The 23,641-nt window shown below is 35.4% G+C and overlaps 1 protein-coding gene across 3 annotated transcripts in view; it reads left to right on the top strand.

The window, feature by feature from the left end:
• Nucleotides 1-23,641, top strand: part of NAV3 (neuron navigator 3) — an 826,584-nt gene that overhangs the window by 749,768 nt on the left and 53,175 nt on the right. For all 3 annotated transcript variants that reach the window (XM_057740850.1, XM_057740848.1, XM_057740849.1), the window contains 4 exons: nucleotides 3,367-3,555; nucleotides 4,475-4,527; nucleotides 9,971-9,994; nucleotides 12,439-12,516. In XM_057740850.1, coding sequence (XP_057596833.1) covers nucleotides 3,367-3,555; nucleotides 4,475-4,527; nucleotides 9,971-9,994; nucleotides 12,439-12,516 — 344 coding nt within the window. The remainder of the gene's footprint in view (nucleotides 1-3,366; nucleotides 3,556-4,474; nucleotides 4,528-9,970; nucleotides 9,995-12,438; nucleotides 12,517-23,641) is intronic.

Genomic DNA, 23,641 nt, shown 5'->3' with positions numbered 1-23,641 from the left:
TATGTTAATACATAAAATTTTTAGAAATATTACTGTAAAAATCACATACAACAAACTTTCAAAATTTAAGATCGCTACTATTGTGTCATTATTAGTAGACTATTGTGAGCTACTACCGAAGTAAACTCTGTTTTATATATAGTTTCTGGCGTGATGGCTATATTAGAAATCATTCCTACCCGAGAAAGCATAACAGAATGTAATTTATATGAAAAATAATAAATTATTGGATGCAATTTCATTTACTATTGGTCACAGTCCTTTGTGAGGCATCCCCTAACCTAGGGAGACTCACTGTCATAGTCCCCTGAGTGATAATAATTCTCAGATTCATTTTTCACCTTGCCTCAAGGGTTACCATGTAGAAGCATTACTATCAACCTGTCACTTTCAACTTCTGTATATTTGATAGACCCCTTTTGCATACAGAGTGACGTTTAAACACCTTTGTATGGGAAGTTTCTTTGCGTTTACTCCCAAAGTTCCCTCTACCTCAAACGTCCTATTCCCCTCTCCATAGTCACCCTTCAAGCCATTCAGAATTAAGCCCTTTCTTCTGTACTCACGGAAGAATAGAATCTCAGAGTTGAAAGAGACCTACATCTGGTTCAATGGTGCATCTATTATGTAAATTCTAATGACAGCTCTAGCTTCTCCTCTAAACCCACCAATGACAGAAACTACCTAGATCTAAATGTATCACTCTTGCGAAGTTCTTTAAATGATCAAATAAACATTTCCTGAATCGCCACCTAGTTCCTAGTTATATTCCCAAATTCCACAAAATAAGTTAAAATTATGTTACAGATGACAACTCTTATTCAAACAATAGCATGAACTCACTAGCTGATGTGTCTGGATATGACAGACAGCAAAGTCAGGCAGTGACTTGGAGGTACTTAAAAACCCACTCCAAATTTCTATCAGTTTCTCAAATCATCACAAATAACATATAATTTAATAAAAACAGTGGCTTTGGTATGGTATATAATTTGACACAGTCAGTAGCCTTCTTTTTCCTAATATACTGTCACACCTCTATCTCTCCTATTAGAATTGTTTACATGTCTCCTGGCTTTGAATGGATCTCAGAGGCTGTTTATTCTGCCACTTTTGTAAATTCATGAAGAAACTGACGGGTAGAGATGGAGATGTTTGCCAAAAGCAAAGCCACCACTAGACGCCCTGTATTAATTTGTGTCCCATTACAATTCTCTGTCCGTCATACTTTTGTCTTCTATTACATAACTTTCTCAGTCTATTTTATGTTAGTAATTTCTCTACCTTTCAGTCACCTCCCCTAGAGGTCATTCTTTTTTTTTTTTTTTTTTAGAGATGAGTGTTTTACCTTTTATTTATTTATTTATTTATTTGGCACACGGGCTTAGTTGCTCCGTGGCATGTGGAATCTTCCTGGAGCAGGGATCGAAACTGTGTCCCCTGCATTGGCAGGCAGATTCTTAACCACTGTGCCACCTAGGAAGTCCTAGAGGTCATTCTTGAAGGCAGGGATCTTGCCATATTTATCTTTCTATTCAACCACAATAACAAAAAAGCAGACCTTTCATAGATTTTAACTTAATTGAATGTTCTTAAATAGAATAAATGTATTTCCTATGAAGAAGCTATCAGAAGTGCTTGTAAACACAAACTATTCCTTTTAAAATCTACCCTAATACTCATTACTATTTCACTTTGAATGAGCTAAGTGTTATGTTTTAAAATTATAGAAGGACACTTACTTGGATATCTCTGCAACCATTTTGTAAGAATTATGCAAAGCCAAACAGTAAATGAAATGTCTTTCTAACCTTTATATACATATCTTAAAATTCTGTACTTGCGAATACATTGAATACTTCATTCATTTAGCAAAAAGTTAGTTCATACTGTGGACCTAGAAGAGTGTGATTTACTCCAATCCAGATAACTTAAACATAAACATTTGAGTCTAGAATGTCCCTTGTAGTATCTATTGGCTGTCCTCAGCAATCAGATTGACTTGTCACTGCTGACTGAAGGAATGTGCCTGAAAGATCTCTCTCTCTTACTCTCTCTCTCTCCCTTCTTTTCTTCTTTCTTTCCTTCTTTCCATCCTTTCTTCCCTCCTTCTAATGGACTGGGGACTCTGCAAATCCATAGTTTCTTTCTTTCATTATTATCTGTCACATATGCACATATAGATACAATTCTTAGTCTTACATTTCTTTTCTTGCTCTTCTTTCACTCTAATTCGTAACTAGCTCTATGAGAGTTGTTCTGTGTATTGATTGATTAATACCTGTAAAATATTCAGCAAGGTGCCTGGCAAATAAAAGATAGTTTCCTAAAGTTCTCTCATAGTATATACTACTCCTATTAAACTTTGTTATCAAATCCAATAATTACATTAAGTAATGTATTGCCTGTGTCAAAGAAAAAAATAGCTAATTCTGAAACGATATCAGACTAATTCTAAGCCAAAGACATAAATTCCCAGAGGTTTTGAGAGCAGTTCTCTTCATATCTTAAGTTTCCTGCCTTCTTCCTCATATGCCTGTAACAACTTGCATTTCTTAAATATGAGCATTTATGATAAATATATTTCTTAATTTTTCTGCTTTACTTTTATCCCAAATTTTAAAACAGTATTGTTTTCCAGTGTAATCACACATTCAGTCAACCACATCTTTCTTTAAATTGAGGATTATCGGTTGGCCTAAAAAGTTGAGTGTCATTAGAACTATTTGGCAATAGACACTAGGTAAAAAAATTCATATTTCAAATTATAGACTTAAGGTGCTGCTTTGGAAACACAAGTTTGTAACTTTTGACAGTCTCACCATGACATTCTCATCTAAGACACAGCAGAAAGTAGTTTTATGTGATTAACCTCACAATGAGCTACGGATACCATGTACATTACATTGTATTTCATTTTTATTTTCCTCTGTTATAACCTAACTCCGATAATAGTGATGGTACTGATTATGAACTGACAAAAATTTAGAACGAAAAATGACTGAAAGGCTTTGGTGGGAAGCTTTGAATATTTCTTCCTGGGAAATTTAGATTTCTTGTATTTTATATTCCTTTCTGTTTTGCTTTTCCCATTAAACTGATGTATTTTTCTCTAAAAAGAAATGTGCAGACTTTAGGAAGACAATCTTTTCTTCATAATAGGCAGCAGGAAATACCATGTTATTTCTAGCAGAAAAAAGTAGAAGGGACTTGATGGTTTTGTTTAAAATTCCTTTAGGAATTGACATACTGCTTGTCATGAAAGTGTTAGAAAAAGAGAGGGACTCCACTGTAACTGCTATTAAAAATTTCAGAGGCAGACATCCAAGTCCTGGAATAACAGGTTATGTGTGCTTTGTTTTTCAGTGAGCCCAACCAATCTGTCTCAATTTAACCTTCCTGGGCCCAGCATGATGCGTTCAAACAGCATCCCAGCCCAAGACTCGTCCTTCGATCTCTATGACGACTCCCAGCTTTGTGGGAGTGCCACATCTCTGGAGGAGAGGCCACGGGCCATCAGTCATTCAGGCTCATTCAGGGACAGCATGGAAGAAGGTAGGTGCTGGGGGAAATAAGATGAAGTTACTTTAGTTAACTTAGATATGAAAACTATGGCATCACCCATGTCATCACCCATGTCATAAGAATTCCCTCAAGAGTAAATAAATAAGTATAATTTTCATTTGGAGAGCCCTGAAGCTTGAAGAAGGTTTAGTCTGTTTCTTTATGCATTTGGAAATATGCCAGAAATTGTTTAGACTAATGCTTGGCTGTAGAACAGTTCAGAATGAATCTGGTGTTCTCATACAGAAATCTTTATAATTTTAGAGACCACTTACCCTGGTGTGCCAAATATCAAAGTGAATGTTTCGTTTGGCACCTCAGTTAAAAAACTATAAAAGATACATAAACCAGAAAAAACTCTTTATGAAACAACCACATGCTGCCAACTTTTATTCTCAGAAACTCCCTCTGGTGTTAGATTTTATTATCATATTATTTTAGAATTCATATTGTGCCTACTTTTTGCTTTATAAGTTATATTTCCTTATCCATTACACTAAAATTCTTACCTGACCTAATAAATGTCTTTGTAGTCGTAAAGTTCTATGTAAATACTTTATAACAAAAACTCTTTGAAAAACTCAGGAGGCTTAATTGATTTTCAAATGTATATAATTTTCTAAACTGTATAACTTCAAATGTCAAACTTGATAATATTGGAGAGATTTTCCTCTTTGATTTAATGAATGATTTTTAAATACCCACAAAGGGAAATTGTGCCACACATATCATAAAGCATATCAGCTATGGCTCAACATTTTCATCTCTAAAAAATGACAAGCAGACTTGTTCTCAGATTCCTATGTTATTTTTATTTCCTTAACCACCTATTCTTCACTTTTCAGTAAAGGCCTGGTGGTTCTGAGCAGACTTTATTATTTCACCTCTTGTTCTTTTTTGCTCTCTTCAGTTCACGGCTCTTCACTCTCACTGGTCTCCAGCACTTCTTCTCTTTACTCTACGGTAAGTGTTGACTGTTAAGAAAACGCTTCTGCCTTTGCCAAGCACATAAATGGTTAAAGAGGTTGACATTTACACAGAAACCGCACAGTGAGGTAAGGGTGTACTCTAAGCTCCTGCATCCAGATAAGGTGGCAAGTGCACTTCCAGCCCTGCAGTGGCCCATTTGCATGTGCTTCCACCTGACTTTCATGTACTCATTGTGATCAGTGGGTGGATGGAAAACTGAACTTCACACAACCTGATGGGCTCTGACTCGGAACCCCTGAAGCCATGTGCTAGGCTCCACCATAATCTTATAATACTGACCACTTTTCCTTGTTTGGTTCTCTGAGCCATGGCTGGTAATTGTTCCGTGGTATTTTCTTCATTTTCTTTTTTTTTTATATTTTTTATGTTCCTTTTTTGAGAAGATGGTACCGAAGGGTAAAAGCCTAAAAGGCTTGATGATTTTTTAAACTATATCTTCAAAAAGAGTGTGATTTTTAAAACTTCATTTATTAAGAGAGAAGTGCCAGTGTATCAACTTATTTTTCCCAATGTGTGAAATTATATTTTGTTTTTGCCAAGATGAGTTTTCTGTCCATTTATTATAACTTCATCATTTTCAAAAAAATAGTCTACAGAAAGTTATGTTTTACAAAAAGTTTCCGTCATTCTAGGTTAGAGCGAGGTATATTTTAGTTGATGAATCTCACCGAGTCTTGAGCACTATGAATAATTCCTAATCCTGTATTGAAAGGTTCATGGAACGTTCAAAGCCTCAGCTGTCACTGAATAATTAAGCATTAAGGGTAATACTGATTTTTTCACTCATTTTCATTAAGTTCAAATGTTATGGCCCTCTTTTTATATTTATTGCTTTAAAGAGTTACTCAGGATCAGACTATCATTGGCAGAGGCAATATTTTTCTTATCATTTCTCCTTTCAATGATTAAAATTGCCAACAGAGTCTGTGAATAACGAAATCACTGTTAGTGTGTTTAGATAAATCTGCTGTTTTAGACAAATCGATAAAGAAGTGAGAAATGTAAAAATGTATCGGAAAAACACAAATAAGGAATGTGTTCAGACGTCATGTTCCTCCTATTGGGCCAGTGCCACTGCTTGACGCGAGATATATTCTGACTTAAACCTTAGCAACTGAAGTCTCTATATAACATTAAAAGATGCAGCATCACCATAGTCATATTTTAAACATATACAAAAACAATATTTGGATAAGAAACTACTTTCATGAAGCCTGAGAAAAACTCAAAAAGAAAAAGAGCATGGGTTGAGGAAAAACAGATGGCTAATTAGTATGCAAGAGTCTGATAGACCTTTCTGTGATAATAAAATTATTCTATACCTGTACTGGATAGTACAGTAACCACTAGTCACATGTGGCTCTTGAGTATTTGAAGTGTGGTATGGTATGACAAAGGAACTGCATTTTTTATTTTAAGTAATTTACATTCACATAGACACATGTGCCTCGTCGCTGTTATATTGGATATTACAGGTCTATAGGGAACAATGGAGGTACATTTTAAAAATTATAGATTTATAGGGGCAGATGTCAAAAATATTAAGGATAAATTAGAAAGTATAAATGAGAAGTATTGTATTAAGAGTACAGTATGAAATAGGAACAGAGATGAAAATAAAGAGACTATACACACATATTTATGTGATGAAATAGTCCCTCATGTTAAATGTGAAAAGAATGGATTAGGTGATCAAAACACAAGAGAAGGTGATATTTATTAGGAAATTTAAATAGTTCTGTTGGAAATGATGGAAAATTATATACTTGAACTGACAACCTGTAGTAAGACAATTCAAATAAATGCATATTTGGAGGAGTAATAAAGAGAAAAAAATCACAGATGATGAGGAGTCACTTCTGCCTCCAGTCCCCCATTATCATGCACTGAGATGTACTTGGCAATGAAAAGATTTCTGTGAAAGTGCTTTTCAAACCATGACGTGAAAAATCAATTTATCATTTTTTTTCATGCCTCCTTAAAGACTCTGGATAAAGAGTCAGTTGATTTACGTTTTTGCCCGACTCTGTCAGTAATTATTGTGTGACATCAGGCAAGTTGCTAAATGTCTTTGGCCTATCCCTAAAACATAAAGTTGGCAAACAGCTTCCAGATCTATTCCATCTGTCTGAAGGGATTTCTGCAATAAAGAAAATGAGGGTCATTATATACCATAAATTACGAAAAGATATAAACTGAATGGGAGTACCATTTATATCATAGTCTTTGTGCATTTTGTCTTTTGAAGTTATATCATGTGCAAGTAACACAGTCGTGCATGATATCCCCTCATAAAATAATTAGGGCATTCCCTGACAGTCCTGTGGTAAGAACTCCGCACTTCCACTGCCAGGGGCCTGGGTTCAGTCCCTGGTTGGGGAGCTAAGATCCTGCAAGCCACGAGGTGTGGCAAATAAATAAATAAAAGAAATTAAAATTAACGTGTTTAGGGAAAAAAAGTTCTTTTTTCTTAGAGAACTGTTAGACACTATTTGCTATTATTTGCCAATATACTGCTGTTACTAACCATGGATATAAACAATCTTTTAACACCATCATTTATGCAACTTACGGAATTACGTGTTTTGATTAAAAATATTAAACTAACAAAGATGACTTGTTGCAAAGAACATTTACCTGTCAAATTACCAATATAATAAACCCAATTGAAAGGATTCTCTCTTCACATATAACTTTTGAAGTCTCTACCAGTTATAATTTGGTAAAATTTTCCAAAGTGCCTTGTTGCAAAGCTGAATAAATCATCTTACAGAATTTTTGAGCAGAACAATCCACGGAGGTTACAAACTGGTTGGAAGTCACAGCCCCAATCTGACCTGCCAATCTGTTACCTTTGGCAGCCTTCGAGTTTGTGTGTTTGTTTTTAAATCCAAGCCAACACTGAGAAATATGGAGTTTACCTAAAAATTCAAATTTCTAAGTTCCTTTTGAGAGTAATTGGAGTATCTAGCAACACGGAGATGAAATTCTTCCAGATTTACAGCATCGCCCCTTGTAGATATTGGCCTGTGATCTCAGGCTAGACCCACCCTCCACCAATTCTTCTCTTCCTGACAAAGAGGCTGAGTTTGCATTGTTAATGATTAATGTGCTGTTGCATTTCTTGCAGAAAAGAAATACTCCTCAATATCCATATTTTTATGAAAAATGGGGAAAATAGGTAACCTAGGAAGGCTGTGATTTTTTTTTTTAATACTCAGAGCTCTTTTTATTCTTTATATGTCTAGACCTGTTAAACATTTAAATTTTTGATCAATATTTTATCAAATATCAAATTTTTATTTTGTTTTGATTTAATAAGAATGAGGGCCAGGTTAGTTCACTGTGGATCCCTTCAGCATATTTCCTAACACTTAGCTAATACTGAAGTAAATATTTTTTAATTAGTAAATTTGAAAGGATGAATGAATGGCCAAGTAATGGCTTACAGAATAGAGCAGCATCTAATATATTTTTATTTAGGCAAGGTGTTTTATGTTGTTTACCATCCTTGAGGACATTGGGCCAGCTTCAAAACTATCTTTTAAAAATGGCAAGTAATCATATTCCATCATAATATCATCCATCCATGCCTAACCCACTGAAGGAAATATAATATTAATATTATGTCTCATTGCTTCAACTTTATGGTAACACCTGCCCAGTATTGCTAACCACAGGACATGAAAGAAGGCAAAGATTAAAGAAAAAGTTAGTTCTGAGAAGTCAGCAAAGAGAAAGTCATTCTGTACAGTATATATAGGATTAATATGTAATGGTAATGCATATAACTAGCATATGTAACTTATTGAAAGCCTTTTTAATGAAAAAAATGTGATGACTATCTTTCTTGACGATTTTTTTAAATAGCATACAGTGCTCTTTTAAATATGCAAATTGCTTATTGAGTATCAGTTCTATATAATCCTAGCAAGCCTAGAAGCAGGATTTGGACAGAATAAACTGGCAGTAAATATGCAAAATACCAGGGAAACCAAATAGTCAGAGTTAATCATGCCATATGTCTCAAGGCAAACAACCTCCAGCTTTCTTTTGATCTATGAAATTTTTAATCTTAAAATTCCTTCACTCTAATTCAAAAATCACACTTTGTATGAAACCTTGAAATTATTTTAATTTTTTGAAAAAATATTGAATCTTCTCTTTAAAAAGTAAAGTTGAGATATAAAACATTAAAGCTTTATGTCAGCATTTGTTTTTAAAATTGTTTTCTTATAAAGGCTATTAGGATTCTACTTACTAACCACTATTTAACTACTATATTACTAACTATACATATTTTTAATACTAGAGAAAATATAGAAATGACAGAATCCAGTTTAAAAGAGATGCTTATGCATAAAAAATATCCTGAGGGTTATTTTACTTTGTTTTATGTTTTCTGGAGGAAAAGAAGAGATAAAAGGTGGTTCAGGTACTTTTCCATCAATTAATCAGGAAATGTCCCAAAAGCAGAGATAGGAGATAAGAGATTGCTTTTCAGCTTTGGATCTGCTCAAGGCAATGAACAGACTTGTAACGTTCAGCAATATTATGCATTCTCCAGCTTTCTCCAGAATTGAGGGAGCTTCCCAAATATAATGGCGCACATAACTCATTTTCTGGCATTTTGCAGGCATATGTGAAAAAGAAAAACGGAGCTAGGAGTTTTCTACAGCTGAGGCCAAAAGACCCCTCGAGGTCCTACAGCAGTGTTCATTTCCATCATCTGTAGAGCCGATGCTTGTCAGCCACTTTTATCACTACCTTACCACTGGGTGTGTTAATGTTTTGCTGACTTGCAGCCCAATAAACTTATTTAATGATCATTAGGGAAAGTAAATAAAATGGAAACTAACAAGCTGATTTTCTGTGGTTGTCAGTACAGGTCAATATTTTTCCTCTAGTTTTATTTGGCATTCTTTATGATCTATAAATCACAGAATAAAACTCTTGACTCCTAGGTCTTGGCTAAAAATCTCTATAATTTCATGGAGTACAAATTTCCTAAAGTCTGTATGAAAAAAAAATCTAGTCTATTATTTTTTTATGCACTCACCTTGTTTTAAAGTATAATTTTATGACTATTTTGTTTTTGTTGTTTATGGTCTAGATCTTAGGGTAACACCGTCTTTTAATTCTATTGTTTGTTTTAAGGCATATTATATACCCATAAATCAAATAACCTATATTTTTATAATACCATATGGTTTATATATAAAGAAATATTCATTTGCAGTCCTACAGTTTCCTGTTTTTACTATTTTAATTTAATAGTATATATTTTACTGTATTCTTGTTAGAGCAAAGTTAACATTTTAAGTACACAGCATAATAATTTTATCCTTTTATACTTATGGAATGGATTGACACTTATTATTTATAATTAAATTCATTTTCCTTTCTTCTTTTGCAGGCTGAAGAAAAGGCTCATTCAGAGGTAAAAACCTTGTGGCATTTTTACATTTGACTATTTTCTTTTACATTTATGATGAAATGAGTATTTCTACCACTAGAGGGCTCTGTGAGACAACCCATAACTCCAACACTGCTGATAGAAGTGACCCAGCTAGTGATAAATGGTCTTGGATATTTCCTATTAAAAGAAAATGAAACGAAGTTTTTAGAAGCAAACTCTCTTCTCACATTCTAACTTGGAGTCTAACTCAACATCTAATAAATTGTCTCTAGTAGTGAGCGCTTACAAATCTTTGATGAACAAATGAATGAATGTGTGGTCTGTCACATTATAATCTCTTCCCCCGACTGCCTGTGAGCCTAGGGGCGTAGGGTTAAGGCAAGTACTGAATTTGAGGCACTAGACCTCCACAACACAAACTACCAGCATTCCACCCCATCTATTATTTGGTGCCAGGACTCTGCTGCCTCTAATCACTTGATGTCTAGTTGGTATATTATTCTAATCACGCACATTTCACAAATACACACTTCATTGCAATCACAGACAAATCAGATTGCAACCTGGAGAGAACAGTCATTTTCTTTCCCTTTATATACGAGTAGTCCTGGTCAAGGAAGAGCAGGAGGACTTTAATTAGGCCTTTATTCAAGGTGTGCTAATGACTATTTAATTGGTTTTACACTGAGCAAAAAAAAAAAAAGCATGCATTGGCAACAGCCTCTGCAAAGGAATTCTTCCCTTTGAAGTCTCATTTTACAGCCTTTTAAAGTAAAATTTGTGCTGTGTTTAAAAAATATTGAAAAAGTGAAAATTATACCAATTTTATCTTTATGATTGCTAGACCAAAGAGTAAACACGGTTTTGAAAAACCTAAACTGTTTATATCACATGGACAAGGCAAAATTTCTAACATTGATCATAGTATGTAGAGCTCCTAAGGCATAAAAATACCACATCTGTTTGCCATAGTAGCAGTTATCCACCTCCCCTTTAATTATTTATGCTCCGTAATGGGTCATGGTTTTAAAAAATTACTTACATTACTTTAAGGTTTCCTAGATTCCATTTTAAAGGAAATAGGATCATGTAATAGAGACTATTAATTTGAGAAAGAGTCTTTGAATTTGTATTATTTTAAGAATAAAAAAGATGCCCTGCTTTCTGGAGCTGTTTGTGGCCATCATCATTTGAATACCACGCAGATGCTCTTTGGGTCTGCGTGTATCTCTTTTTTTAAAGGACAGGAGTCAAATGAAGTCACATTTGCTGAAACTATATAAACATCCCCTGTTTCTGATTCCAGTTTACAATTCAGTTCTTTTTCTTAGAGTCTTTCAATATTGACCACCATTTCTTCTCTACAAAAATGTAATGGATAGGAAAAAAAAAAACAGTTAATGAATTGCCAAGAATGCTCTTCCAAACTAAGATAGTATTTTGAAAGTCCAACTACAACAATAGAAAACTTGCTTTTAAAGAAATGAGAATCATCAGAGTAGAATGATTGGCATCTAAGTAACCAAGATCCCTGGAGACCAAAAGTACACTTGTAGACTTAGTCTCAGATGCTTGTAAATATTTTAACCTTACTAATCACTGTTTATATTTCATGGCAACATGAGACATGGAGATTAAACTGTGGAAAGTGTTTAAATTAAAATTTTAAGTATGATACATACTCTGGTTCACTTTTATTTGAGTGTGAACTTAACCAAAAAAGAAAACATTTTAGCATATTTATGTTGTTGGTTTATCTGGCCATTTGCACAGTATTACTGATTTTTCCCCTTTTTTTTTAAACTATGGATAATCTATAAAGCGTTTCTGCTTGGAGCTCATAGTAAGTCACTGAATAAAGGGCATTATAATAAAGATTTGGGAAGGTTTCTCTGAGTGTTAGTAATTAAAATTAGTCGATAAAATTATTTTCAAATATTGAATCATTAAATATTGAGTTGAAGCCAACATTCAGGGACTGCAGGATATGCTACAGCTTCTAAGAAGCTGCCAAAGTATCGGAAATAAAAATAAACACAAAAAAATGGATAGAAAAATTTTAAAAACCCAGAAAACAAAATATATATGTATGTTTACTTTTTAAAAAGAAAAGATTTTACTACCGGAGTTTTGTTACCACAAGTTTCTAGAAATAGAAGAAGTAATAAAGAAAGTGAACTGATTCTTGATTCAGGCAGAGATGGCAAATTGAACAAATAAGCATCCTTTAATTTGCAGATTTGAGTTTCAATTTTGAACATATAGGCACTTACCCTTCTTCTCATAAGTGGCATTTAATTGTTACTGTGCAGCCAGTATTCACATTTCTTTAATTTTCAGGAATTGGTGTTGATACCATGAGGGTAGAATGAGCTAATTATACTATTTGCTTTTTTGGATTGTATGCTTAGTTTTAAGTTAGAAACTACTAGCATATTGATTTGACTTTTTAAAATTATATTCAGCAAATTCATAAACTACGGAGAGAGCTGGTTGCATCACAAGAAAAAGTTGCCACCCTCACATCTCAACTTTCAGCAAATGTAAGTCACTTTTGATTTTTTTTGATATATTAAAACAGATGTTTATATAGTAAATGGAATAATTTTACTAACAAACTTACAGACTTTAAATGTCCAAAATTATACAGACTTAAGTCCCTAAATAGTGGGACTTTCCTACATGCTGGGTAATAACATGTAAATCCAAATTGATGAGGAATCACTATGTGGTTAAAATGCCTTTTCATTTCTTGTAAGGTTAGAAGCATGAGTAAAAGCTACAAGGGTTATTTATTTTCTTATGTCTTATTTTTACCATCCACCCCTACTCCCAATACATAAGACTTTCTTAAGCCACAAGGCAATAAGGGTTTGATAGTGATTAACTTTGGAAGATAAAAAATTCTTGTGCCCTGCCTCCTTGAGGACAATTTATTGGACAATTAGATAAGCATCTAATTAATTCTTAAAAATTAGATGAGTCTAAATTTAGACGTCTTAGCTACATTATAAATGAGCCATAGCTCTCTCAAAAACCCTGGTAGGCTTCTCATAGCAGTTTAAGCAGCGGAGGATGGCAAAAACTGGTGATGGTGCAGACCGCCAAGTATATTAACATTTATTGAAGATTTTTCACTGTGCCAGGGAGTATACTCAGAGTAGATGCAGAACTGAAGGAGAACATGTGGCGCTGTGCCTGGTCCTAAGGAACAATAGTGTTAGAAGTAGCAGCGAGGGGTAAGGAAGCTCCTGCTATTTTGCCGTATGTCCTAACACCTTCCTTCAACATCAATCTGCTCACTTCCACCAGGTGGCTTTGGGCCTGTTCCCTGCCTCACCACTCTCTGCTCTCTCTGGAGTTTTTCTGTCTCCTCGACAAAGCTTGATATAGCAAAAGTGAGCAGGTGTGGGCCCATTGGGTATAATTTAAATAAAAGAAATTTTAGGAAAAAAATATACCTTCCGCAGTATATCAGTAAGTCATTTCACTCACAATGTGTTTGTTTTAGCACTGTATTTGAATTGATTTTATCTTTTTAACTTTGGGAGAATCAAATGAATTTGGGATGGGCTATATTTATTTTTTATAGATGTTGTTAGGGGATTCTTAAAATAATAGCAGGTTTTAGAGAATCTTTCAGACAATACCAGAATAGAACAGTATTATTTAACCTATGTTTTATATCTAAGAATAACTCAAATATTTTAGAAGCCACTGTAAATTTTATACTATAGGCTAGATATATAGTAACATAAAACACAACTGTCTAGATTCCTGAATTTGTACCCAGAGGACATATTACAGTGTAAAAGCCAGTACACACTGGGTTGTGTTTGTCTGCAATGAAGAAGGCTCAACAACAGACCCTGTGCACTGGATAATAAAGATACAAATGTCTTGAATGATTACTCAGAGTTTTGTTTTATTTTGTAAAGGTCTCATGTGGGCTTATATATTCACTTATTGGACTAATAAACGGCTGCTATACATAATGGAATTTGGGCTTTTAGACTGTAATATTTATACTATCTTCGTTCAAAAAGTAATACAGTTGAGCCTTGAACAACACAGGTTTGAAATGTGCAGGTCCACTTAGGTGCGGATATTTTAAAAATCCACATATTAAGTGGATCCGCGCATTTCTAAATATCTGCGTATAAGTGGACCTTCATAGTTCAAACCTGTGTTGTTCAGGGGTCAATGATACACAATCCATGGTTCGTTGAACTCTTGGATGTGAAGTGCACAGATGTGGAGGGCCAGCCATGGGACTTGAGCACCCATAGATTTTAGTCCTGGAACCAACCTCCCACGGATACCAAGTGACAAATGTACATGTATATTGTATTAAAAAGGAAAACTGAAATTAAAAGAAGTGTTTAATAAAAGATATATATTGGAGAGAGAATCAAGATGGCGGAGTAGGAGGACGTGCGCTCACTCCCTCTTGCAAGAGCACTGGAATTACAACTAACTGCTGAACAACCATCAACAGAAAGACACTGAAACTCACCAAAAAAAACCACCCCACATCCAGAGACAAAGGAGGAGCCACAATGAGATGGTAGGAGGGGCGCAATCATGTTAAAATCAAATCCCATAAATGCTGGCTGGGTGACTTACAAGCTGGAGAAGAGTTATACGGCAGAAGTCCTGAGGGTTCTGAGCCCCACGTCACGCTTCCTAACCTGGGGGTCCAGCAACGGGAGGAGGAATCCCCAGAGAATCAGACTTTGAAAGCCAGCAGGATTTGATTGCAGGACCTCCACAGGACTGCGGAAAACGGAGACTCCACTCTTGGAGGGCACACAAAAAAGTGTGCTCACCAGGACCCAGGGGGAAGGAGCAGTGACCCCATAGGAGACTGAACCAGACCTACCTGCTGGTGTTGGAGAGTTACCTGCAGAGGTGGGGGGCAGCTGTGGCTCACCAAGGAGACAGGGACACTGGCAGCAGGGGTTCTGAGAAGTGCTCACTGGCATGAGCCCTTCCAAAATCCAGCATTAGCGCCACCAAAGAGCCTGTAAGCTCCAGGGCTGAGTTGCCACAGGCCAAAAGACCAGCAGGGTGGGAACACAGCCCCACCCATTGGCAGACAAGCAAATTAAAGTGTCACTGAGCTCCACCCACCAAATCGGATTAAAATTTTACTGAGCTCCGCCCACCCAGCCCAACCCACCATCAGTCCTTCCCATCACGAAGCACCCACGAGCCTCCTAGACAGCTTCCTCCACAAGAGGGCAGACAGCAGAATCAAGCAGTATCAGCAGTATTTCATCTTGTGCAACTGAAAATCACAGCCACAGAAAGACAGAGAAAATGAAAAGGCAAAAGACTTTGTACCAGATGAAGGGACAAGCTAAAACACCAGAAAAACAACTAAATGAAGAGGAGATAGGCACTCTTCCAGGAAAAGAATTCAAAATAATGATGGTGAAGATGATCCAGGCCTTTGAAAAAAGACTGGATGAAAAGATCGAAAAGTTGCAAGAAAAGTTTACCAAAGACCTGGAAGAATTAAAGAACAAACAAACAGAGATATGCAACACAAAACTGAAATGAAAAATACACTAGAAGGAACCAATAGCAGATTAACTGAGGCAGAAGGACGAATAAGTGACCTGGAAGACAGAATGGTGATAATCACTGATGCAGAAAAGAAGAAAGAAAAAAGAATGAAAAGAACTGAAGACAGCCTGAGAGACCTCTGGGACAATGTTAAACGCACCAACATTCGCATTATAGGGGTCCCAGAAGGAGAAGAGAGAGAGAAAGTACCTGAAAAAAATACTGGAAGAGATTATAGTTGAAAACTTCCCTCACATGGGAAAGGAAATAGCTACCCAAGTCCAGGAAGCGCGGAGAGTCCCAGGCAGGATAAACCCAAGGAGAAACACGCCAAGACATATAGTAGTCAAACTGACAAAAATTAAAGACAGAGAAAAGTTATTGAAAGCAACAAGGGAAAAACGACAAATAACATACAAGGGAACCCCCATCAGGTTAACAGCTGTTTTCTGAGCAGAAACTCTGCAAGCCAGAAGGGAGTGGCACGATATATTTCAAGTGATGAAAGGGAAGAACCTACAACCCAGAATACTCTACCCAGCAAGGATCTCATTCAGATTTGACAGAGAAATCAAAAGCTTTACAGCAAGCAACAACTAGGAGAATTCAGCACCACCAAACCAGCCCTACAACAAATGCTAAAGGAACTTCTCTAAGCGGGAAACATAAGAGAAGAAAAGGACCTACAAAAACAACAACAAAACAATTAAGAAAATGGTAATAGGAAGATACATATCAATAATTACCTTGAATGTAAATGGACTAAATGCCCCAACCAAAAGACACAGACTGGCTGAATGGATACAAACACAAGATCCATATATATGCTGTCTCCAAGAGACCCGCTTCAGACCTAGGGACACATACAGACTGAAAGCGAGGGGGTGGAAAAAGATATCCCATGCAAATGGAAATCAAAAGAAAGCTGGAGTAGCAAAACTCATATCAGATAAAATAGACTTTCAAATAAAAAATGTTACAAGAGACAACAAAGGATACTGCATAAAGATCGAGGGATCAATCCAAGAAGAAGAGATAACAATTATAAATATATATGCACCCAATATAGAAGCACCTCAATACATAAGGCAAATGCTAACAACCTTGAAAGAGGAAATCGACAGTAACACAATCATAGTGGGGGACTTTAACACTCCACTTACACCAATGGACAGATCATCCAGAAAGAAAATTAATAAGGAAACACAAGCTTTAAATGACACAATAAATCAGCTGGATTTAATAGATATCTATAGGACTTTACATCCAAAAACAGCAGATTACACATTCTTCTCAAGTGCACATGGAACATTCTCCAGGATAGATCACATTTTGGGTTATAAATCAAGCCTTGGTAAATTCAAGAAAATTGAAATCGTATCAAGCATCTTTTCTGAACACAACACTATGAGATTAGAAATCAATTACAGGAAAAAAACTGTAAAAAACAAAAACACATGGAGGCTAAACAATATGCTACTAAATAATGAACAGATCACTGAAGAAATCAAAGAGGAAATCAAAAAATACCTAGAGACAAATGACAATGAAAACACAATGATCCAAAACCTACGGGATGCAGCAAAGGCAGTTCTAAGAGGGAAGTTTATAGCAATACAATCCTACCTCAAGAAACAAGAAAAATCCCAAATAAACAATCTAACCTTACACCTAGAGAAAGAAGAGCAAACAAAACCCAAAGTGAGTAGATGGAGAGAAATCATAAAGATCAGAACAGAAATAAATGAAATAGAGACAAAGAAAACAATAGCAAAAATCAATAAAACTAAAAGCTGGTTCTTTGAGAAGATAAATAAAATTGATAAACCTCTAGCAAGACTCATCAAGAAAAAGAGGGAGAGGATTCAAATCGTTAAAATTAGAAAGGAAACAGGAGAAGTTACAATGGACACCACAGAAATAAAAAGCACCATAAGAGATTACTACAAGCAACTATATGCCAATAAAATGGACAACCTGCATGAAATGGACAGATTCTTAGAAAGGTATAACCTTCCAAGACTGAATCAGGGAGAAATAGAAAATATAAACAGACCAATCACAAGTAATGAAATTGAAACTGTGATTAAAAATCTCCCAACAAACAAAAGTCCAGGATCAGATGCCTTTACAGGTGAATTTTATCATACGTTTAGAGAATAGCTAACACCCATCCTTCTCAAACTCTTCCAAAAAATTACAGAGGAAGAAACACTCCCAAACTCATTTTATGAGGCCACCCTGATACCAAAACCAGACAAAGATACTACCAAAAAAAGAAAACTACAGACCAATATCACTGATGAATATAGACGCAAAAATCCTTAACAAAATACTGGCCATCAGAATCCAACAACACATTAAAAGGATCATACACCATGATCAAGTGGGGTTTATCCCTGGAATGTAAGGATTCTTCAATATATGCAAATCAATCAGTGTGATACACCACATTAACAAACTGAAGGATAAAAACCACATGATCACCTCAACAGATGCAGAAAAAGCTTTTGACAAAATTCAACTCCCATTTATGATAAAAACTCTCCAGAAGATGGGCATAGAGGGAACCTACCTCAACATAATAAAGGCCATATATGACAAACCCACAGCAAACCTCATTCTCAATGGTGAAAAACTGGAAGCATTCCCTCTAAGATCAGGAACAAGACAAGGATGTCCACTCTCGCCACTACTATTCAACATAGTTTTGGAAGTCCTTGCCACAGCAATCAGAGAAGAAAAAGAAATAAAAGGAATCCAGATTGGAAAGGAATAAGTAAAACTGTCACTGTTTGCAGATGACATGATACTATACCTAGAAAATCCTAAAGATGCCACCAGAAAACTACTTGAGCTAATCAATGAATTTGGTAAAGTTGCAGGATAGAAAATTAACACACAGAAATCTCTTGCATTTCTATACACTAACAATGAAAGATCAGAAAGAGAAATTGAGGAAATAATCCCATTCACCATTGCAACAGAAAGAATAAAATACCTAGGAATAAACCTAACCAAGGAGGTAAAAGACCTGTACTCAGAAAACTATAAGACACTAATGAAAGAAATCAAAGCAGACACAAACAGATGGAGGGACATACCATATTCTTGGACTGGAAGAATCAACATTGTGAAAATGACTATACTCCCGAAAGCAATTTATAGATTCACTGCAATCCCTATCAAATTACCAATGGCATTTTTCACAGAACTAGAACAAGAAATTTTACGATTTGTATGGAAATGCAAAAGACCCCAAATAGCCAAAGCAATCTTGAGAAGGAAAGACAGAGTTGGGGGAATCAGGCTTCCCGACTTCAGGCTATACTACAAGGCTACAGTGATCAAGACAGTATTGTACTGGCACCAAAACAGAAATATAGATCAATGGAACAGGATAGAAAGCCCAGAGATAAACTATGGTCAACTAATCTATGACAAAGGAGGCAAGGATATACAATGGAGAAAAGGCAGCCTCTTCAATAAGTGGTGCTGGGAAAACTGGACAGCTACATGTAAAAGAATGAAATTAGAACACTTCCTAACACCATACACAAAAATAAACTCAAAATGGATAAAAGACCTAAATATAAGGCCAGACACTATACAACTCCTAGAGGTAAACATAGGAAGAACACTCTTTGATGTAAATAACAGCAAGATTTTTTTTGATCCACCCCCTAGAGTAATGGAAATAAAAACAAAAAGAAATAAGTGGGACCTAATGAAACTTCAAAGCTTCTGCAGAGCAAAGGAAACTATAAGCAAGACGAAAAGACAACCCTCAGAATGGGAAAAAATATTTGCAAACAAATCAACAAAGGATTAATCTCCAAAATATATAAACAGTTTATCCAGCTCAATGTCAAAAAAACAAACAACCCAATCAAAAAATGGGCAGAAGACCTAAATAGGCATTTCTCCAAAGATGACATATGGATGGCCAAGAGGCACATGAAAAGCTGCTCAACATCACTAATTATTAGAGAAATGCAAATCAAAACTACAATGAGGTATCACCTCATACCAGTTAGAATGGGCATCATCAGAAAATCTACAAACAGTAAATGCTGGAGAGGGTGTGGAGAAAAAGGAACACTCTTGCATTGCTGGTGGGAATGTAAATTGATACAGCCACTATGGAAAACAGTATGGAGGTTCCTTGCAAAACTAAAAATAGAACTACCATATGACCCAACAATCCCACTCCTGGGCCTATACCCAGAGAACACCATCATTCAAAAAGACACATGCACTCCAATGTTCATTGCAGAAATATTTACAATAGCCAGGACATGGAAGCAACCTAAATGTCCATCAACAGATGAATGGATAAAGAAGATGTGGTACATACATACAATGGAATGTTACTCAGCTGTGAAAAGCAATGAAACTGGGACATTTTTAGAGACATGGATGGACCTAGAGACTGTCATACAGAGTGAAGTGAGTCAGAAAGAGAAAAATAAATATTGTATATTAACACATATATGTGGACTACAGAAAAATGGTACAAATCAACTGGTTTGCAAGGCAGAAATAGAGACACAGGTGTAGAGAACAAACATATGGACACCAAGTGGGGAAAGCGGGGAGGGTTGGGGGGGGGAATGAATTGGGAGATTGGGAAACCAAATTGTACACTCTAAATATATGCAGTTAATTGTAAAAATTAAAAAAAAAAAGTTAAAAAAAAAAAGTAACACAGCCAATAAAAAAAAAAAAGATATGTATTTGTTTTTCCCTCTGAGACATCCATTCCCTTTCATGGTTATTGGTATCTTGTTTTTCCTTTCAACATTGTTCTTCTCTATACCCATAAATACGTATATACAGTACACATTTGCAAGGGCTTTTTACAAATATACACACACATAGACACACAGAAGGAGTCAAGTGCTAACACAGCAGGACCGTCCCGGTGGACAACTGGGTGCCGCTGTTTCAGAAATTAACATGTTGAAAAGATGTCAGCCATTGGCTACCTATCACTTCTCGCAAGTCATGCTGCCACACTGTTTTCACTGACGTGTTTTCATGACTATGGAGTATGTATTCTCAGCTGGGCATTGATATGACCATCAAAGCATGAATATTGGTTCTTATGATGAAAAAAAAGTACTCTTTTTATGCATAAAGCACAGATATATAAACAGGTATCCAGCATATATGTGGTATTAAGATGACTATGAAGGGGGGAATTAGGAAAAAAAAAATCTATAATGTCTCCCTAGGGGGTGATAAAGAAAAAAAAAAGTAAGAAACACAAACTTAGAGAAAGCAGTGCCAAATAGATAAATTTGCTTAAGAAGTGCTGGTGTTGGAAACACTATCCAGATATCTCCAGCCTCCCCTGTCCATGTCTGTGTTATCATTAGTGGTACATTTTGCACATGGATGGGAGCTTAATATATATCCTACTTTGTATGTTCTATTTTTTTTTACTCATAATGCATTTTAGAAATATTCGCAAATCACCTCAGACCCACACAAAAACCTGTACATAGCAGCTTTAGTTTTTAATAGTGAAAAAATTGGAAACAACCCAAATGTCTCTTAATAGGTCCATGGATAAACAAACTCTGACACATCCATACCATGGACTGTACTACTCAGCAATAAAATTAAATAACTGTTAATACACACAGAAACTTGGATGGATCTCAAGTGCATTAAACTAAGTGAAAAATGGCCACTTTAAAATGTCCCATACTATATAATTCCATTTACTCAACATTCTCGAATGAGATAATTATAGAAATGAAGAACAACTTAGTGGTTGCCAGGGTTTGGGATGGTGGTCTCCTCTCTCCTGAGAGGTGGGTGTAACTATAAAGAGTAGCAGTAGGGAGAGCTTTGAGGTGGTGAAAGATGGGTCTTCACATATGTGAGTCTACATGTGGGTACCAACAATGAACTTCTGGTTTTGATATTATAATTATACAAAACGTAACCATTGAGGCAAACTGGATAAAGGGGTGCAAGAGTCCTCTCTGTACTCTTTGTGAAACTTCTTGTGAATCTATAATTATTTCAAGTTAAAAAATTAAACACCTAAATATCTATCACAAGTTTTTAAAGAGATGTCTGGTTTTTAATTTCTTGGGAATTTCAGTCTTATTTTACCATTTAGTGCTTTTTTTCTTTGGTGATTATACGGATTGTTAAAGCTTTTTACCATCAGATAAATGTATTGTTGAAACTGTCAAAAGACAAAAGTCAAAAGACTCAGGTAATGAAGATACACATTTTCTTCTACTCTTCTATAAAACAGTTTATTAAAATTCCCTTTAAAATGATTGCAGTAGCTGAGAACGTGCGTAAGTGGATGCATGTATAAATGTTTATACGAGTATAATTTTAATGTCAATCCTATTTTAAACATTTAATAGTATCATTATAATTACTAGGGATGGAGTTTTGTATATTTATGTGCATTTGTGTTTTTAAGGATATACTCTCCTTTACACATTCAGAGATTTGAATTTCTCATAAGGTACAAACCACCTTGAACTCATTCTCATTAGCATTCAGTTTAAAATGTCACTTTAGGTTCAGCGCACCATTATGAGTCATCAAAGGACTTACTTGAGGAAATACTTGGTTTTTCCTCATTTCTAAGAAATACTGCATTTAAATTTCATTCGGAGTGTTTGTCGTCATTGCCTCTGAGTTATCATCTGTTGGTGTATGTAATATATGCATATTTTTAAATGTACTTGTACAGAAATTAAATTAATTATAAGACTGAAAAAATTCTGTGCAGAATTTCTTCAATATAAGTCAAAAAAATTTTAATCTTGTACATTTCTTATTTGGAGGTACAGATATGCCTTTTATTTATTATTTTTTTCAGACCACCAGTAAGCTGTTTACTTTTTGGTTAAATGGTATCACTGCAATGACCATTGTTGTATAGAAGTGTAATAGCCATGACTTATAAAGACAGATTACAATGTTTCGTTCTGGAAAATACCATTATCTGTTGTTATTATTTTTTATTTTGTAATCATTTTAAGATCCAGCTATTCATTTTTACTCAACATATGAATAATTCTATCAGGACTTAAATGATTTTCCTTAATTTGGGTTTTTGTTTTGTTTTGTTTTTTGTAATTGATGTATCAAGTGTTTGGACCTGGCATAATTATGTTTATATGGAGTCCGCACAATACTTTGCATTTTAGTATTTAAATTTGAAACATCTGTTTCTCTACTAAAATGCTTTTCTTCCTCCTTTGTTAAAAGGGGAGGTGGTGAGTCAGAAGGGTATTCAGTCAGCTCACCTCTCATTTGCCTAGCAGAGTATAAAGTTGAAGGTACACTGAGCCCTCTCCTCTCCTTGTGAAGTTGTCTGAGCAGAGCTGCAGAAAGCCTGGGAAGCCTCTTTGTAGAGCCGTGTCCACTAGGATGTCTATAGAAAGGAGAAAGAGAGGATATGTTAGCTAGAGCTATTACCTGGCCTTCTTTGAATCAATACCCCACCAACGAACAAAAAGAGATCAGGAGCCCCACAGTCCAAGGCCCCCAGGAATGTACGGTCACATCAGACAGAAATCCAGGTGCCCCTGGTCTCTCACCCACAACTTCATGCCGCCAAGCCAGGTGGGATGCATTTGTTTGTGTCTTAATGTATTTTCTTAGAAATATCAGCCCTTAGGTATTCTGTAAACGGGCACTGAGGCTAGTTATTACTACCACTTTTCAAAGATATCGCTGAATGAATGTGTAACCAAAAAAAAAAAAAATTGTTTCGTTTTGTTTTTTGTTATTTTGCCTTTCAGCACTTAAGTCTTTTTAACAAAAATCTCTCAGGTGTTATTTTGCTTGGGATTGTGTCCTGTTTCTTTGTTTCATGTTTTTATATAATCTGGCAGTTACTTTTCTTTTTCTTCATCTCCTTTAAGAGAAAGCTATTTTGCACATAATTAACAATGACAGTGACAAACACTGAAGGGACAATTTTATACAGTGAAAGAAATGTGAAATCTTATTTATGATAGTTTCAGAGTCATTTTCAGTGAATCTGACTATTGATTTTCAAATATAAAGATATCTTTCTATCCCCATATACATCTTTGTAAAGAGTATTTT

Source organism: Hippopotamus amphibius, chromosome 7, assembly GCF_030028045.1.
Source record: "Hippopotamus amphibius kiboko isolate mHipAmp2 chromosome 7, mHipAmp2.hap2, whole genome shotgun sequence".
NCBI classification, from domain to species: domain Eukaryota; kingdom Metazoa; phylum Chordata; class Mammalia; order Artiodactyla; family Hippopotamidae; genus Hippopotamus; species Hippopotamus amphibius.
Note: the sequence above shows the minus strand (reverse complement) of the source record. Positions and strands in the feature narration are given on the sequence as shown.